The sequence below is a fragment of the Lycorma delicatula genome, chromosome 4 (genome assembly GCF_047948215.1).
Source record: "Lycorma delicatula isolate Av1 chromosome 4, ASM4794821v1, whole genome shotgun sequence".
Lineage (NCBI taxonomy): Eukaryota > Metazoa > Arthropoda > Insecta > Hemiptera > Fulgoridae > Lycorma > Lycorma delicatula.
Genome location: NC_134458.1, coordinates 70,276,089 through 70,297,162, shown reverse-complemented (window position 1 = coordinate 70,297,162; position 21,074 = coordinate 70,276,089). Strand labels below are relative to the sequence as shown.

At 31.2% G+C, this 21,074-nt stretch overlaps 1 protein-coding gene across 3 annotated transcripts in view; it reads left to right on the top strand.

Annotated features, from left to right (window-relative positions):
* Irbp (Inverted repeat-binding protein) overlaps nt 1-21,074 on the top strand; it is a 54,040-nt gene that overhangs the window by 20,227 nt on the left and 12,739 nt on the right. For all 3 annotated transcript variants that reach the window (XR_012756112.1, XR_012756113.1, XM_075363301.1), the window contains exons 8-11: nt 4,814-4,891; nt 7,966-8,101; nt 17,115-17,303; nt 20,865-21,071. Coding sequence is in view for 1 of the 3 variants with exons in the window: in XM_075363301.1 (XP_075219416.1) it covers nt 4,814-4,891; nt 7,966-8,101; nt 17,115-17,303; nt 20,865-21,071 (610 nt within the window). In the remaining 2 variants the exon portion in view is untranslated. The remainder of the gene's footprint in view (nt 1-4,813; nt 4,892-7,965; nt 8,102-17,114; nt 17,304-20,864; nt 21,072-21,074) is intronic.

Genomic DNA, 21,074 nt, shown 5'->3' with positions numbered 1-21,074 from the left:
GTTGGCAGCGCATATGGTATCATTAAGGACTGGATGAGTGAGGTTGGACTCCAGATGGTCCCAGAAAAAACAGAGGTCGTGGCTATATCTGCACCCAAGAGGAGGCCCAGATTGACCTTTACACTGGAAGGACAGTGATTAGAATCTAGACTGGCTGTGAAATACCTGGGCATCTGGATAGACACCTGGGTACATTTTGGAACACATGCACTGGAGGCTGCTAAAAGAGCCAACAGGGTGATGGGACTTGTTGCTAAGCTCCTGCCTAATAATTACGGCGCTAGACAACGTAGGAGAAAGCTTTTAGCAAGTGTGGTTTGCTCTATGCATCTGTACAGCTCTGAAGTGTGGGCGGGTGCCATTGGTTATGCGAAGTAATGTGGGCCCCTGGGGGCATTACACAGGAGGTGTTGCCTTTGGGTGGCCATAGGGGGTTCAGGTTGTACCTCTATAGGTTTGGCCTGGACCACACTGTCACCAGTCCAGAATGTCAGGAGGAAGAAACGCCCTTTCATGTTTTCTTTGAGTGACCTAGATTCAAGGAGGTGAGGAAAGATCTGTTAGCCACTATGGAGAGGGAAGACATGTTTAAACCCAAAGAAGTGCACAACCTCGTACTGGAGTCCGAGGAAGTCTGGAACACTATTACTCTACAGAGAAGTGATGAAGGACTTGAATAGCCGGGAAAAGGCACGCAGGGTGAGGCGCAGGGGCTGACAAGCCTTTGGCTGGGTTCCAAGGAGGTCTCCTGAGCTTGTGGGGGTCACCTGGGAGCAACTAGGTCGAGGACACTCTGCCTCAGGTCTGATGGAGGCCTTGGTAAGTGTATGGTGTGTGTTTGTACAGTGTGTAATAGTATGTGTGTATGATTGTGCTGTGCTGTGTTACTGTGTGAATAGTTGTGTAGTGTGTGAGTAGTTGGTGATTGTTGGCACAGTGTGGTGAAGTGTATGACTGAGTGTAAGGGTGATACTCCCTCCTGTTGAAATACTTTGTTGGCGGTACCAGGAGAGGATGAGTAGTTAGGGGTGGAGGTTTAGTCAGTAGTGCACAGGTATACATATGCACATAACATCTTGCGGAACCTGTTAGTAACCCCAGTATTACGTAGGTGTCTGTAAAACGGATTCCTCCACATCTCAAAAAAAAAAGTCAGGAGGACTTAAACAACCATAACATCACTCAGTCTTCTGAGTACTGCACAGCTGAAAGCAGTGGAAAACTACAACTGCTTTTTTTTCCAAGAAAATGTAGCTCTGCATTTTCATATAACAAAGAAGGAGGCGTCTTTCTTGGTAAAATATTCGGGATATAAACTAGTCCCAGTTCGGATCTGCAGGTGGGGACTACTAAGGAAGGGGTCACCAGAAAATTAAAAAATAATATTCTACGAGTTGGAGCGTGGAATGTTAGAAGTCTAAAAAAGAATGGTAGGTTAGAAAATTTAAAGAGGAAAATGAATAGATTAAATGTAGATGTAGTAGGAATTAGCAAGGTTTGGTAGGAAGAGAAAAATGATTTTTGGTTAGGTGATTTTAGAATAATTAACTCAGCATCAAATTAAGGGCAGGCAGGAGTAGGTTTCGTAATGAACAAGAAGATGGGGAAGAGAATAGAGTATTTCAAAAAGCTTAGCAATTGAATTATTGTAATAAGGATGAAGTCAAAACCTAAGCCAACAACTATTGTTAACATCTACATGCATAAAAGTGCCTGTGGTGATGATGAGGTGGAGTGTGTATACGAAGAAATTGACGAAGCAATTAAACACATAAAAGGGAATGAAAATTTAATAATATTTGGAGATTGGAATGCAAGCATTGGAACAGGCAAGGGAGGGAATATTGTGGGTGAACATGGGCTGAGCAAAAGGAATGATAAAGGGGACCGACTTATTAAGTATTGCACATAGTATAATTTAGTAATTGCCGACTCCCAGTTTAAAAATCATAATAGAAGAATATACACATGGAAAAAGCTTGGTGATATTGCAAAGTATCAAGTAGATTATATAATGGTTAAACAAAAATTTAGAAATCAACTCCTCAACTGCAAAGCATATCCTGGAGCAGACATTGATAGTGACCATAATTTAGTGATAATGAAATGTAGGTTGGGGCTTAAAAACCTGAAGAAAAGGTGTCTGATAAACCAGTGGAATTTAGAGAAGCTTGGGGAAGAGGTGGTAAAGAAGATTTTTGAGGAGCACATTGCAATAAGTCTGAGTAAAAACAATAAGGTAGAAAATATAGAAGAATGGGAGAATGTTAAAAAGAAATTCTTAAATCAGCTAAAGCGAACGTAGGTGGAACAAAGGGAACTGGTAGGAAACATTGGATATCAGAGGATATATTACGGTTGATGGATGAACGTAGAAATTAAAAGAATGCTAGTGATGAAGAAGATAAAAGGAACTATTGACAATTAAGAAATACTATAAACATGAAGTGCAAATTATCGAAAGAAGAGTGAATTAAAGAAAAGTATTCAGAAATGGAAAGAGAAATGATCATTGGTAAAATACAGCATACAAGAAGAAAGTTAGGAGAATTTTGTCACTCACATATACACACATATATGTATATGTATATGCTTTCATGTAATAATATATAATATTATACATAAATTAAAATCTAATTATGTGTTAAATAAAGATGGTACACTAATTTATAATATGAAAGAAAAGGTTGATAGGTGGATGGAACATATTGAATTAGAAACTGGTGTTATAGAGGAAGAAGAGGATGAAAAGGGAATACTTAGATCTGAATGTAATAGAGCATTAAAAGAATGGAATGGCAGAAAGGCTCTTGGGTAGACAGGATACCTGCAGAATTACTGCGCAGTATAGGTGAAGAAGCAATAGATAGATTATATAAACTGTGTAATATATACAAAAAAGGGGAAGTTCCATCGAACTTCAAAAAGAGTATTACAGTCATGATACCAAAGAGAGCAGGAGCAGATAAATGTGCAGAATACAGAAAAATTAGCTTAACTACTCACACATCAAAAATCTTAACTAGAGTTTTGTACAGAGAATTGAGAGGAGAGTAGAAGAGGTGTTAGAAGAAGATTCATTTGGTTTCAGGAAAAGTATAGGAACATGAGTAGCAATTTTATTACTCAAATTAATAGTAGAAAGAAGATTAAAGAAATACAAGCCAACATACATTTCACTTATAGACTTAGAAAAGGCATTTGATAACTAGACTGTAATAAAATGTTCTGCGTTTAGCATGCTACAATTTTCTGATGATGTAATTCTAGCTGAGAGTAAAAAAGATTTAGAAGAAACAATGAACGACATGGATGAAGTCCTATGCTAGAACTACCGCATGAAAATAAACAAGAACAAAATGAAAGTAATGAAATGTAGTAGAAATAATGAAGATGGACCACTGAATGTGAAAATAGCAAGCTAAAGATTGTGGAGGTAGAAGAATTTTGTTATTTGGGAAGTAGAATTACTAAAGATGGATGAAGCAGGAGCGAAGTAAAATACCAAATAACACAGGCGAAACGAGCTTTCAGTCAGAAATATAATTTGTTTACATCAAAAATTAATTTAAATGTCAGGAAAAGATTTTTGAAAGTATGTGTTTTGGAGCGTTGCTTTATATGGAAATGAAACTTGGACGATCGGAATACCTGAGAAGAAAAGATTAGAAGCTTTTGAAATGTGGTGCTACAGGAGAATGTTAAAAATCAGATGGGTGGATAAAGTGACAAATGAAGAGGTGTTGCGGCAAACTTATGAAGAAAGAAGCATTTGGAAAAATATAGTTAAAAGAAGAGACAGACTTATAGGCCACATATTAAGGCATCCTGGAATAGTCGCTTTAATATTGGAGGGACAGGTAGATGGGAAAAATTGTGTAGGCAGGCAACGTTTGGAATATGTTAAACAAATTGTTAGGGATGTAGGATGTAGGAGGTATACTGAAATGAAAAAACTTGCATTAGATAGGGAATCTGGAGAACTGGACAAACCAGTCAAATGACTGAAGACAAGAAAAAAGAAAGTATTTTTATGATGTCCATGTCCTACAACTGATAGTTATTAATAACTTTAATTATTATATTATACTTCGCCCTTCTAAGAATGTTATTGTCTATTCAAAATTTTATAACTAGTATTTGTAGGATGTTATAACAACTTTTTATAGTACAAAGGACTGAGTTCAGATCCAGTAAACAGCATAATTTATTTTAATTGGACTTGAATACTTAACTGGCAGTTTTTTGGTTATTGAAATTATATTAATGGTCTGTATCATCAGGATCGATCGATCCAAGATGAATGAGAACGACTAAAAAACTGTAATTGGCTTAAGAGCATGAAGTCAAACATTGATTTTTTTCAGAGATATTTAAGTGAGGAAAGTGTTTACCATTTACATAAAATGAAGCATTTTTTTATTCATGTTTGTATTGAATTTATTATTAGTTATAATCAGTAACTTCATAATTTGATGAAACAGTTCAACTGCTGTCAGAAAAAATTGAACTTTGAGTAAAGGAGTTTCAGCGAAAATAAAATTTATTTTGCCAATCTTTTTATGTTACCTGTAATCTGACTAGATGTTCTCCCCAAACACATTGCTGTGCTGTAGAGATTCGTGTATGGGACACAAAATGACTAAGAAGAGGTTTTGCCATCATTCACTTAATGCAGATTCTCTTATAGTATTCATACATTATATCCAGATTTTAGTACATTATGATAATGCATTCACAATAAAAGATCTAATAATTATTATTCAGTTATAAAAATTATATGTTTTCCTAACATTCCATTAATCTGTTTCAGGAAACAGGTGCTGTGTTACGATCATATAACATCATGAAGAAAACAGAAATTGGTCAAAAGGACATTTTTTTTTCAACTGTAATTATATTTTCTTATTTACTTAATTTTTATTATTTACCTCTTTTTTATTATTTTTTCCTTCCTTACTGTATATAAAATGAGAAAGGAGAATTTTTAATTCTCTTTTTTTTACATAATTCTTCCTCATTGTAATTATACCTTACGCACAAAAATCAAAAGGAGAACAATAAGAAAAAGAAAAAAATCAAAAATCCAACTGAAAATAATACAAATCAACTAAATTAAAAGACTCATAATGTAAAACAAAACAAAAAAAACAACTTCCTAAGGAATTCTTTGAGAAATTCTACATATACAACCCTACTTCTAAAAGTTATATACATTTTTTTATCATTGAACCTCTAAATAACTAAATGACGGTTAATATTAACCATAAAAACAGTATAATAAAATAAGTTTTGCTTTCCTATCACATGTTTAAACACATAGATGCAGGTGTACCCACATCATCAGCTGTATATATTTTTTTTAAAACATGTAAAGATGTTTTATAAAGTATTATGCATAGAGTTATACTATTAGATTATTAAGAACTGTTCCTATCCTGTTGTTTAGAAGAAAAAATTTTGGAACTAATTTTAATTGGCCATTGGGCCCACCCTCTTCATGAAATGACTTAATTTCTTATAGATATTCTCCATGTCATGAAATAATATCTTCGCGTTCAATCAGTAGTTTTTTCTGGACATGAAATGAAAATTTATTGATTTTAAAACACAATGTGATGTACTTCTAAATAATTTTCCGGCAGTTCAGAATCTGTATTCATGGCTTTTAATATTTTGTTCAAGTTAGGAAGCTTACTGAAATAAAATGAAGGAACTTTTTACCGATAGTGTTTTTAGTAAAATTGTCTAACTTTTCAATTGTTTTCACATGCTTTCGGGTCTTTTTAGGACTAAAATGTTTTTATCATCAATTTTGGGTTTCTTTATTATATTAAAAATTGTTCTTTTTTTAACACCTGGTGCACTACTTGCTTTCCAAACATTGTCTCTTGACTGCAGTTTCAGGGTTATCTGGTTTTAAGGTTATATATACATTGTTAATTATTATTTTTTCAGAGCTACTTAAGGGTTTCCTGATTTACGTTTCACAACAGAGTCACTCATTGTTGAAACCTGATTGGCACAAAAACACAGTCTAAATTAGAATTAATGAAAATAACACTGAATAAAACTTTTATAAAAATGAACTATAAAACTGTAATGTATCATATAAAGCAACACAATAACATAGACTGAACTGAATAATGTGTTAGGCATTACAAATGTTATTGTTATCAAACATCAGTAACAAAGTCTTAAAAGTTTTAATTGCTTATCATCAGCACGCCACAGCGCCAGACAGCCGATAGCTTATAGTACATTATTATACCCATAAAACAATAATTGCACTTGCATGTGGGAGTGACAGAATGACTGCCTAAACTACTAAGATATTACTCATATGCTAAATTCATATTTATATCTGCTTCACAGTTTTGTAAGACAATGTTTTGTGAATTTTTTTGAGGTACCAACAAATTATAGAAAATTTTGTTGTTTTACAAGTTTGTATGAAGGAAATGAAAAAAATGTGCACGGTGAGTGCTATTTAAATACTATGTTTTTAATTTAAGTCTTCACTATGAGCAGCTAAGATGCTAGTTTGTTTTCATATTATTCTTAAATTACTGCAGCAGATATCCTTTACTTAAACTTGTAGAATTGTCTTCTTTTTAATTATACAATTTAAGTATACAGTAATATTTTAAACTACATTGTTTAGAATTTTTATTTTTATTTTGAACGAGGTTCAGGGATTTCACTCTCTTTTGGAAAACTGTTTTTTTATGGTATACTAATTAAGAAAGATTTTTAGTAAAATATTGAGAAATGTATTTATTAGCCAAGTTTTGAATGAAAATTTTTCAGTTAGATAGATGAGAAAGCTCTGTACCCTGGCCTCCAAGAAGTCTGAACCTAACCCATTATGATTTTTTCTTTTGGAAATACATTCAAAATATTGTTTTCTTAGAAAAATTTTGTGATATGAATCATCTAAAGGAAAAAATTAAGGAAGGAACAACGATAACAGAAGATATTGTATATGGGCAGAACACATTGTATATGGGCAGAAAGTGAATATCTTGACTGGATGTTTGCCGAGCGATGAAGGGTGTGCCTATTGAAATTTATTGATTATGTAATAAAACTATTTTAGATAGAGAATTTGACAAATAAAACAATATAATTGTAAGTATTTTGCTTTTATTTAATTCATGCTTTACGTGCCGCCATTCTTTTATGATAACCTGTATTTTCAATCGTCTACATAGTTTACTTAGTTAATTTTTTAAGTTGCATTGTGCAGTGTTGTCAGTTACTGTACAGGTTAAGGAATAAATTATGAATTATTAGAAATTATGTACAAATTTCAAGGACAATAGTTACATAACTAACTTTGAGTATACTAAAACATAAACATTTTTTTCTTTTATCTACTCATAATTTTGTAAAATAAATGTAATGGTCAGTTTTTTCATGTATATTCTTAGATTTCAGTATTATTCAACTTGAAAAATGTTCTTGCCGGTTATACTGGGCAAAAATACTATCAACAAGAAATTAAATAAAATTTAAATGAAATAATTCATTATTGGCAAGCAAGTACTAGTCTCAAGAAAAAAACAAAGTTTTGTTACTATGTGGTTTTTATGCTGAGTAATCTACTAATTCAGTTCAGATGAATCTAGACTATTCGCCCTCTGGGTTTTGAAACCTGATTCAAGAACTCCATAAAAAGGTGCAGAAAATTTTGATTGAAATATCAGAGGCTCTCCAGAGTGGGTCAAAGTTTAAAAATTACATATTTAATGATGAAAATATGTATAAGAATAGAACATGCCCATATATGTTGGCAAAGTGACTAGAGTTCTGTCGATTTAGGCAACTTGTGAAAGAGAGAGAAGGAGAGGGTGAAAAAGAAAGAGATAAAAATACTCCATCTGAATTGGTAGCTTACACCATCACCCATCCACTTGTTCATCATGTAAAAACGTTTTAATGAAAAGTTTTTCTTTTCTGTAGGATGAACTTTCAAAAATGAGAAAACAATTTGAACCTGGTATGACACTTCTAGGATTTAAACCAAAAGATATATGGAAAGTTGAACATCAGTGCAGCCCACCATTTTTTCTGTTCCCTGATGATGCAGTTATCAAAGGTAAAAGGATGATTAAAAATAATTGCCAATTTTTTTTTTTTATTATTTTATATAATTCCCAGCCATGAAGCATGATAAATTCTTGTCAGTCAAAACATATTAGTGTTTGTATATATATATATTTTTTTTTTTTTTTCTGAAATCAATCTTTTAAGACCCATATCACCTCTGTACTAATTATTGTTTATATAATTCAACTTGATCCACCCAAGTACAGAATTAAACAAAGTAAAATGACACTCACCTTATTTTGTCATAATATCTACAATAGTACTTTCGTGGCAACCCACATCCTCAGTTGTAATGCTTTTTAAAATGTTTATTATCAAATTAGAAATTAAACTCAAAACGATAATTAAAATATATTATTGTTCAGTCGGAGTTGACTCCGATCTTGACCAAAACTGAAAAAAATAACCTTTGCCTCCTATCCTCCTATCCTTTGCCTCAAACAACAACACAATGTTGTTCGAGGAACCACAGTTTTGCCGATTCGCATTAACAGGCTAGGGTTTGTCAACAAATCAGTGAATGGTGTTATAAAGAACATAACCCAAGGTTGTTTATTATTACAATTCTGACCTGTGTGCGAATGCCGATGTCAGCTGTTGTCAGTCTATGCTCTTCGTGCCTTGGGTGTGTTAGCTTGTACATGCTGTGTACATTGTGTTTTTTGTTATTAAATCGTCGGGTCAAGCTCTTTACAAGATTTAAGTTATATAAAGACTTTATTTAATTTTTACTTGCTGCTCGCGGCTGTTTCTGTATTGTCGGATATAATATAAAATACTAAAATTAGATTATTTTTTAAGTAAAATATTGTGCTCGGTAAGACTGGTCGTTCTATGTTTTTTCGTGCTGTAAGTTAATTATGTGTTTGAATTCCTGTTCTTTTTTTTATTTTGTGAATGTAATGTTTATTCAATTCTCAATTAAGTCTTCTGTTCTTGTAGCATAAATGTTATTTACTGAATTGTTTTCCTTAATATAGTTGATGCATAAACTCTTCTCACGTTTCTGGTATAATTATAAATTTAACAAACTTTAATGTTGATGTACTGTTTTATTTTTTTTCTCTCTTTCATAATCACTACCCAATCCAGACCATCAGATCCTCTCAGAACAGTTATATATATATAATATATAACATTTAAAAATTAAAAGTTTAAAAATTTTCAAATGTAATATTTTTAAATATAAAAAATGTTAAAAATTAATAATAAAATTAAAATTATTGAAATGAAAAGTTACATATATAAAAATATGACATCAATTATAATAAAATTAAATAGGATAAAAACAGAATATACGACTTGTTTGGCCAGCCAATACTATAGTACTGTATGAATAATTAAAATTTAAGTATTATCATTGTCTTTATTTGAAAATGTGCTATTGCTGTCTGTATAAGTGTGTCATCTTCATACTCTGTTTGCAAGTTGATCAAGTTAAATTTCCTCCAGCATTTTGTTACCACGTATATGCCTAATTTAATATCAGCGGCCGAACACGGTATAGCAACTCAATTGGCGCACAGTATACAGACGCGCTGATACACGCATCACTCCCACCGCGCAGATGACCGAATTTTAGGAAGGTATGCAGCCAATAAAATAGCAATTCATAGAAAATCAAATCATCCTTGGTCTCAAAATCAATATATTTACAAATATGATTAATAGCTATCCATTATACACAAGATAATAAAGAAAAATTAAACACAGTAATAAATACCATAAAATAAATTACAATTAAAAGTGGATGTAGTACTTCATTAATTGGTAATATATTTAAAAAACAAATATCAAAACTTGATAGTACAATAAATTTAAAACCAATACATAACACACAGAAAATTGATAATGTTTACTTAAAATATTGATACACTAATAATATTATTGAATATGTACCAAAGTTTATGACAAGGATAAATTTAAACCTGCATGTAAATCACTTAATAAAATATTTAAAAAACAATAATAGTACTAATTTATACAATTTATGTGAGGTTTATAAGATAAAGTGTAATGATTGTGAGTATATTTTTAGAGGTAAAAATAATAGATCGTTTAAAGCCAGATTTTATGAACATTTTAGGTATTATAAAAATTAAAAATTGTGCTTCTCTAATGGTGTGGATCACCTCATAAACAATAAACATTCTATTTCTGATGTTAATGCTAATTTGGAAATATTAGAAATTAAAAAAGGAGATATAAATAAAAATCTAGGTATTTTAGAAAAATATTATATATATATATATATATATATATATATATATATATATAAACAAAGATTCAACATTATCAGCTACAGACAGAATTTGAAGAATAAACACTCATAAAAGCTGCAGTAGGTAGTAGGAGCACCTTTGGAGATATTAGAATGAAATATTTGTTTAAATAGTACAGTACTGTAGTATTTGACTAGCCATGTACATGTCATTATATGTTTTTATTTTATTTAATTGACTTCATAAGTTTTTGTATATGTAATTGTAATTTTAATCTTTTAATTTTTCTTATATTTGATATGTAATTTTATATAAATATATTACATACGACTAACAATGCAGCATCCCGCAAAAGTGCTTTCATAAAAAATTGTATAAAAAATAAGGTGAGTTGTCTTATTTCTGTACTTGGATGGATTGAGTTGAGTTATATATATATATATAAATCCGATGACACCTACCATATTCCATAAACCAAGCAAGAGCACTTTCGCAAGTACCTTGCATCATCAATTGCTCTGTATTTTTTTAAATCTTTCGTTGCAAATTACACATTAAAATTAAAATTGTTCGTGGCAAATTGCACATTAAAATTAAAATTAAAATTTAAAATTTTTGAAAGATTTTTTTCCAATTAAATCAAAACAGAAATAAAACTAATTTTTTTCTTTTTAGTTTTTTTTTTTTTTAAACTCAAAAATGTTTAAATTGTAAATTAAAATTAAAAATTGCATATATAATATATATAAATTTTTGTCTTCAGTCATTTGACTGGTTTGATGCAGCTCTACAAGATTCCCTATCTAGTACTACTCATTTCATTTCAATATACCCCCTAAATCCTACATCCCTAACAATTTGTTTTACATATTCCAAACGTTGCCTGCCTGCACAATTTTTTCCTTCTACCTGTCCCTCCAATATTAAAGCGACTATTCCAGGATGCCTTAATATGTAACTTATAAGTCTGTCTCTTTTAACTATATTTTTCCAAATGCTACTTTCTTCATCTATTTCCCGCAACACCTCTTCATTTGTCACTTTATCCACCCACCTGGTTTTTAACATTCTCCCATAGCACCACATTTCAAAAGCTTCTAATCTTTTCTTCTCAGGTACTTCGATCGTCCAAGTTTCACTTACATATAAAGCTACGCTCCAAACATGTACTTTCAAAAATCTTTTCCTGATTTTTAAATTAATTTTATGTAAACAAATTATATTTCTGACTGAAGGCTCATTTCGCCTTTGCTATTCGGCATTTTATATCACTCATGCTTCATCCATCTTTAGTAATTGTACTTCCCAAATAACAAAATTCTTCTACCTCCATAATCTTTTCTCTTCCTATTTTTACATTCAGGGGTCTATCTTTGTTATTTCTACTACATTTCATTACTTTCGTTTTGTTCTTGTTTATTTTCATGCAGTAGTTCTTGTATAGGACTTCATTCATGCCGTTCATTGTTCCTTCTAAATCATTTTTACTCTCAGCTAGAATTACAATATCATCAGCAAATCGTGGCTTCTATCTCTGTATTTGAATCCTAATTTTTTTAATATGCTGAACATTTTATTCCAGTCTACATTATCGAATGCCTCTTCTAGGTCTATAAATGCCAAGTATGTTGGTTTGTTTTTTTTTAATCTTCCTTCTACTATTAATATGAGCGCTAAAATTGCTTCCCTTGTCCCTATACTTTTCCTGAAACCAAATTGGTCTTCTCCTAACACTTCCTCCACTCTCCTCTCAATTCTTCTGTATAGAATTCTAGTTAAGATTTTTTATGCATGACTAGTTAAACTAATTGTTCTGTATTCTTCACATTTATCTGCCCCTGCTTTCTTTGGTATCATTACTATAACACTTTTTTTGACGTCTGACGGAAATTCCCCTCTTTCATAAATATTACACACCAGTTTGTATAATCTATAAATCGCTTCCTCACCTGCACTGCGCAGTAATTCTACAGGTATTCCGTCTATTCCAGGAGCCTTTCTGCCATTTAAATCTTTTAATGCTCTCTTAAATTCAGATCTCAGTATTGTTTCTCCCATTTCATCCTCCTCAACTTCCTCTTCTTCCTCTATAACACCATTTTCTAATTCATTTCCTCCGTATTACTCTTCAATATATTCCACCCATCTATCGACTTTACCTTTCGTATTATATATTGGTGTACCATCTTTGTTTAACACATTATTAGATTATAATTTATGTACCCCAAAATTTTCCTTAACTTTCCTGTATGCTCCGTCTATTTTTACCAATGTTCATTTCTCTTTCCACTTCTGAACACTTTTCTTTAATCCACTCTTCTTTCGCTAGTTTGCACTTCCTGTTAATAGTATTTCTTAATTGTCGATAATTCCTTTTACTTTCTTTATCACTAGCATTCTTATATTTTCTATGTTCATCCATCACCTGCAATATTTCATCTGAAATCCAAGGTTTTCTACCAGTTTTCTTTGTTCCGCTAAGTTCCCTTCTGTTTATTTAAGAATTTACTTTTTAACATTCTCCCATTCTTCTTCTACATTTTCTACCTTATCTTTTTTCTCAGACTTATCACGATGTGCTCCTCTTCCTCAAGCTTCTCTAAATTCCACCAATTCATCTGACACCTTTTCTTCAGGTTTTTAAACCCCAAACTACATTTCATTAACACTAAATAAATTATGGTCGCAATCAATGTCTGCTCCGTGGTAAGTGTTGCAGTCTACGAGTTGATTTTTAAATCTTTGCTTAATCATGATATAATCTATCTGATACCTTGCAGTATCACCTGGCTTTTTCCTTTTTCCATGTGTAATTTCTTCTATTATGATTTTTAAACTGGGTATTGGCAATTACTAAATTATACTTCGTGCAAAACTATAAGTCAGTCCCCTCTTTCATTCCTTTTGCCCAGCTCGTATTCACCCACTATATTTCCTTCCTTGCCTTTTCCAATGCTTGCATTCCACTCTCCAACTATTATTAAATTTTCATCTCCTTTTATGTGTTTAATTGCTTCATCAATTTCTTCGTATACACACGCTACTTCATCATCATGGTCGTTTGTAAGAATATAGATGTTAACAGTCATTGCTGGTTTAGGTTTCCATTTTATCCTTATTACAATGATTCTATCATTATCCATTTTGAAATACTCTACTCTCTTCTCAATCTTCTTGTTCATTTCAAAACCTACTCCTGTCTGCCCATTATTTGAAGCTGAGTTGATTATTCTAAAATCACCTGACCAAAAGTCATTTTCCTCTTCCTACCGAACTTCGCTAATTCCTACTACATCTATATTTATCCTATCCATTTCCTTCTTTAAATTTTCTAACCTACCATTCTTTTTTAGAATTCTAACATTCCACGCTCCAGCTCATAGAATGTTTTTTTTAATTTTCTGATGACCCCTTCCTTAGTAGTCGCCACCCTGAGATCCAAACGGGGGACTAGTTTACCTCCGGATTATTTTACCAAGGAAGGCACCTCCATCATTTTTATATGAAAATGCAGAGAGCTACATTTTCTTGGAAAAAAAGCAGCTGTAGTTTTCCATTGCTTTCAGCTGCGCAGTACTCAGAGGATTGAGTGATGTTGATATGGCCGTTTAAGTAGTCCTGACCTACGCCCGTAACAGCTACTGAAAGAGCTGCTGCCCTCTTTGAGGAATCATTCCTTAGTCTGGCTCTCAACAGATACCTCTCCAATATGATTGCACCTTCGGTCCAGCTATTCTGTATCACTGAGCGCTCAAGCCCCCTCACCAACGGCAAGATCTCATGATTCATAGAGCGAGTTATATATGTAAAATCTTTCTAAAATGTCAGAAACCCTATTATTTGTGTTAATATTGTATTTCTTAATTTACAGTACTTCTAAATTGTATAAATATCGGATATTGAATGTGTATTGTTAATAAGATGATCAGAAACATTAGAGAAACCTAATTTTCTACTTTTATATCTGAAGTGTTCATCAAATCTAGTTTTAAAGGATGTAGTGGTTTTACCTATATAAATATAGTCACAATCATTGCACTTTATTTTATAAATACCACACAGATTGTGTAAATCATATGAAGCAGTACGTGTATTATTTTTTAAATGGTTATTTGGCTGGTATGCAGGTTTAAATAAATTTTTATCATAAACCCGTGTTATGTTTTCAACAATATTATCATTATATACATATTTTAAATATACATTTTCAATTTTTTGTGTGTTATTTATTGGTATTAGATATGTATTATTGTTAATTTTTGACATTTGTTTTTTTTTTTATATATTATCTACCAAAGATTCATTATAACCATTATAATTAGCAATGTGTTTTATAACAGCTGTTTCTTTCATTTATTATTATTTCCATTATACTTTGTGTAAGTGATTGCTCTTATAACCATGTTCATATATGTATTAATTTTGTGTGACAATGGATGATTTGAATATCTACATATGGTGGTGGTTTTGTTGGTTGTGGGTTTCCTATGTACTGAAGTTATGAATTGATTAGTTTTATTCCTGTTACCTATTTCGATACAAACATCTAAGTAATTTATTCTCCTATTTTTATAAATTTTAAAAATAAATTTCAATTCATTTTGGTAAGAATTCAGCTTGTTCAAAATTATTAAATGTTCATTATATATATAAGGATTATAAACCACAAAATATCATCAACATTCCTATTCCAAAGTAAAATATCACGAACATAAGTAATACTATAAACAATTTTACTTTCAAAATTTTGTAAAAAAAAATCTCAGATATGATGGCCGACAATGGTAAGGTATTTTCTTGAGTATAAAATTTATCATTAAATTTAAAATAATTCTGTGGGTAAATATTTCTAATAATAATAATAATATTATCAATAAATGAAGGGTCTTATGATTTTGTATTAATTTATTTTTTATTAAGTTGATTGTTTCATCGATGGGTATGCTAGGGTACATGTTACTAATGTCATAACTAACAATCCTGGTGTTACCCCCAAGTTTTAATCTTTTAATTTATTTACAAGTTCGTATCCGTATTTTATATAATATTTATAATCTAAATTCATTTTGATTCTAATTATTTTATCTATTATTTTGGAGATGATATAAGAAGGGGCAATTGTGAAATTAATTAAAGTTTGTATAGGTATACCAGGTTTATCTAATTTCGGAAGTCCAGTTAATACAGGTGCACTTAGTTCAAAAGGTTGCAGTCTAGAGTGATATATTAAATTATTATCATAATTAAAGATATTCCGGTATTTTGTTATTAGACTTATTTTTTGTTAAAAAATTTTTTTGGTGGGTTCATTTATTTCTTTAAAATTATTTTCTACTATATACTGTTCCATCTGATTTTAAAATGATACTATTATTGTTATTCACTTTTTTCAAATTGTATATTCATTTTTTATTAAAAACAGGTTTGTAAGGTAAATTTTAATATCATGAATTTTATTACTAATGGTATTATGTAAAATTTCTTTATCATTATTATTTACTTTATTGATATTTATTTCAAAGTCCATTAAAATATTTTTAATAATATCATTCTTATCATTATTATTCAGATTAAATTTAAACGCATTAGCTAAAATTGACTGTTCCTTATAAAGTGCATTTGTTAAATTTATCAAATCAAGACAAGTATCAGTATAGGAACCTGAATTCACCTGTATAACCCTGAATTGCAGATTATCATAATCACTATTCCCCAGCAAATCTCTTTGTATTGTATAGTGCAGAGGAATATGATTCCCGAAAGGATCAATTTTAGAAAAATATATATATATTTGTAATGCATATGCATTCAGTATTACAGTAAAACTCATTTGTTTTGCATTTCTGGTTTTAACTACTTTCCACTTGTAACAGAAATCGTTTCCTATCCCACCAAAAGAACAATGTTTAAATTTTACATCTGTAATGATATCATTTCTCACATATGTAATGTAATAATTTTTAACCAAATGATAAAAAGTTTTATAAGTTATTTTTCAACATTTCCCAATTAATATAATGAATTTTTCATTTCCAGGAAAGACAAGTGAGAATTATAAATGTAAAATAATAAATTACACTTCCTTACAGTACAAGCTGTTGGCAGTAATGCTCAATGTACATGCATTTAAGTGAAGGTATATGCTTCATCATAGTTATACAGTATTTTGGCTGTTCATGTTTGTTGATATTTTACTTTTAGTGTATTAAATATCAGTAATCATCAGCATGGACACTCAATATACAGTATAAAATTTTCCTTTCACTCAACATGGGCTTCACGCAGTCTTCCTTCAGCCCTCCTGTGCCAGTTTACTCTTCATATCACCTATTTCTGACATTAGTTGTAATATAAAAGCTGTAGATTCATATAGATCAGCAATTATTTAAAGTAATTTTCTACTAAATATAATAAGTGATAATTAGTTGTGTGCAAGTATGAAGTTAGACATATTTCTGCGGATGCTTAGCCAAATGTTCAACTGTATATTCAGGCTAAGTTTCTTTCAATTAATGAGTTACAAGAGCAACACTTTTATAACTAGATTTTATTTTGTAGCACTATTTTTTCTGTTAAATATGTGCTTGTTTATGTTATTAATACTATCATAAGTTAATACAAATTTAATATTCTTGTTTTGAATTATCTGTTTTTGTCTATCTCTTATTTAGTAAATAGTTCATTAAATATATTCCATTTAATTGTGGTAGTATTTGTAATACATAATTTGTATTTTATGATATATATTATTCTAAAAACGTCTAATAATTATAATTTCAGGAAGTCGGCAGTTGTTTACAGCATTGTTAAGACGTTGTGCTGCTAGAGATTTAGTTGCCATTTGTGTTCTAACTACTCGTCATGGCAGTCGTCCCAAGTATGTAGTTCTTGTTCCTCAACTTGAAGACACAACAGATAGTACACAAAAACAGCCATCTGGATTTTACGCATACCAGTTACCCTTTGCTCGTATGTATTGTACTGTTGTAAAAGGTTTCAATATGTAGTTGATAGTGTGTTTATCTGTAACATAAAAAATCTGAGTTTGCATGATGTGAAAAACATAATAGGAAAAAACCATAAACAGGTAATTAAAATTAATATTTGATGATGTCTCTTCACATCAAATTTCAATGTACTTTATTTTCTTCTTAAAGGCCTCCCATTTTTTCCTTCAGCATTATTTGTTGGCCTCTTTTATCTTTTACAATATTCTGTGCTTGCACTTCTAGTGCCTATTTAAACCAGTCTGTGTCTTGGAATATTTTTCCTATTGACTGTCTGTCAACATTCATTGTCAAACCACCCAATAATTTACCTTTCTTCTCTTAACCCAGTATTTCCTGAGCTGCATATTTTATGTTTTCCACTATATTTAATCTGACCTCCTTTTCTCCTCCCTGAAACAATGCTTCTCTAACTGCTATTTTTTTTTCGTCTTCAGTCATTTAACTGGTTTGATGCAGCTCTCCAAGATTCCCTATCTAGTGCTAGTCATTTCATTTCAATATACCCCCTAAATCCTACATCCCTAACAATTTGTATTACATATTCCAAACGTTGCCTGCCTGCACAATTTTTTCCTTCTACCTGTCCCTCCAATATTAAAGCGACTATTCCAGGATGCCTTAATATGTAGCCTATAAGTCTGTCTCTTAACTATATTTTTCCAAATGCTACTTTCTTCATCTATTTCCCGCAACACCTCTTCATTTGTCACTTTATCCACCCACCTGGTTTTTAACATTCTCCTATAGCACCACATTTCAAAAGCTTCTAATCTTTTCTTCTCAGGTACTTCGATCGTCCAAGTTTCACTTACATATAAAGCTACGCTCCAAACATGTACTTTCAAAAATCTTTTCCTGATGTTTAAATTAATTTTATGTAAACAAATTATATTTCTGACTGAAGGCTCATTTCGCCTTTGCTATTCGGCATTTTATATCGCTCACGCTTCATCCATCTTTAGTAATTGTACTTCCCAAATAACAAAATTCTTCTACCTCCATAATTTTTTCTCTTCCTATTTTTACATTCAGGGGTCTATCTTTATTATTTCTACTACATTTCATTACTTTCGTTTTGTTCTTGTTTATTTTCATGCAGTAGTTCTTGTATAGGACTTCATTCATGCCGTTCATTGTTCCTTCTAAATCATTTTTACTCTCAGCTAGAATTACAATATCATCAGCAAATCGTGGCTTCTATCTCTGTATTTGAATCCTAATTTTTTTAATATGCTGAACATTTTATTCCAGTCTACATTATCGAATGCCTCTTCTAGGTCTATAAATGCCAAGTATGTTGGTTTGTTTTTTTTTAATCTTCCTTCTACTATTAATATGAGCGCTAAAATTGCTTCCCTTGTCCCTATACTTTTCCTGAAACCAAATTGGTCTTCTCCTAACACTTCCTCCACTCTCCTCTCAATTCTTCTGTATAGAATTCTAGTTAAGATTTTTTATGCATGACTAGTTAAACTAATTGTTCTGTATTCTTCACATTTATCTGCCCCTGCTTTCTTTGGTATCATTACTATAACACTTTTTTTGACGTCTGACGGAAATTCCCCTCTTTCATAAATATTACACACCAGTTTGTATAATCTATAAATCGCTTCCTCACCTGCACTGCGCAGTAATTCTACAGGTATTCCGTCTATTCCAGGAGCCTTTCTGCCATTTAAATCTTTTAATGCTCTCTTAAATTCAGATCTCAGTATTGTTTCTCCCATTTCATCCTCCTCAACTTCCTCTTCTTCCTCTATAACACCATTTTCTAATTCATTTCCTCCGTATTACTCTTCAATATATTCCACCCATCTATCGACTTTACCTTTCGTATTATATATTGGTGTACCATCTTTGTTTAACACATTATTAGATTTTAATTTATTTACCCTAAAGTTTTCCTTAACTTTCCTGTATGCTCCGTCTATTTTACCAATGTTCATTTCTCTTTCCACTTCTGAACACTTTTCTTTAATCCACTCTTCTTTCACCAGTTTGCACTTCCTGTTTATAGCATTTCTTAATTGCCGATAGTTCCTTTTACTTTCTTCATCACTAGAATTCTTATATTTTCTACGTTCATCCATCAGCTGCAATATATCGTCTGAAACCCAAGGTTTTCTACCAGTTCTCTTTATTCCGTCTAAGTTTGCTTCTGCTGATTTAAGAATTTCCTTTTTAACATTCTCCCATTCTTCTTCTATATTTTCTACCTTATCTTTTTTACTCAGACCTCTTGTGATGTCCTCCTCAAAAATCTGCTTTACCTCCTCTTCCTCAAGCTTCTCTAAATTCCATCGATTCATCTGACACCTTTTCTTCAGGTTTTTAAACCCCAATCTACATTTCATTATCACCAAATTATGGTCGCTATCAATGTCTGCTCCAGGGTAAGTTTTGCCTAACTGCTATATGAAATACCATTTTTTGTTGATTTATTTTTGGCTTTTCAGTGTCCCATCATCTAATTCTGCTTCAATCTCCATTCTAGATTGCGTTTATTGTACTCTGAGTCACCATGGAATGGTAAAAAGGGGAGTTCCTGTAGCATCTAACATCAATGACTGACAATTAATGCTTGGTATAATTTCTGGGTCACATCATATTACACTTCTGTATCTCTTCCACTATCTTTGTAATTTCTGTAAGAGGAGCGTTGCCCACAAATAATCAAATAATAATTTTTCATTTTTAATATTTTCTGGTTTATCAATCCATTATTCTCTCTGTCTGTGGCTTGAGTTTTTGTTCCATAACTAAAGAATTTTTGCAGTGTGGAGTCATTAACAGTGTGACCGATTTCCAGCCTGGTAAATCAGCTTTTCTATCAGGGATTTCTTTCCCTTAGCGGATAAGGGGCTTCCTGATTTCAGGTGCCTGACATTCATCCTTATCGTACTCACAAAAAGGATAGGATTTGATGGTGGAGATGATTTTCTGTCATGCTTTTCTTGGTATTGATAGCTAGTACCTTTTTGGTATCAGGGCTAACATCAAGGCATCTATTTTCTTATTTTCACTACTATACAGTCCCAGTGAAAAGAGATTGTTACTTCCTGAGACGTACCTGGTGGTAAGAAATTGTGAAATTTAGGAGAGACGCAGTATCATATTACCTAGGGCAATTGTATACATATTCTTAAAATAAAAATTACTTAAAATATGTTAAAAGTAATTTTTTTTTACTTTAAAAAAGATATAGATGAATTAAATATTTAATAATATTCAAATAATTTTACATAAGTCCTCTTAATATATAGACCTAAAAATTTCAAAATCAATTGTAGAAATTATTTTTTTTAATTGAAATGAATTTATTGATGAAAATTTTCATATATAATCATGCATACATAGATATATAAAGTGAAAATGTAAAAGTACTATAAGAACTTATGTAAGAAAATACTATGATTACTGTAGTGCTGATAATTTTTTTTTGTTTTTTTTTTTTTTAAGTTTAATAATAATAAATTCATTAAAACTTCATAAATTAAGACTTTTTTCTTAATTGTTACAGGTATGCATGGTGATATGCCCAATCTTGAAGGTAATTTTCAGATCACAGAAAAAGAACTGGCTATAGTTAGAAGTGTAATTAAAAGAGCTAAAATCAGAAATTTTCGTGCAGATTATTTTGAAAATCCATTGTTAGTAAAACATTGGGACAGTGTTGAAGCTATGGCATTACAATATCAGAACCCTAAGCAATTTGTTGACTCTACAAGTA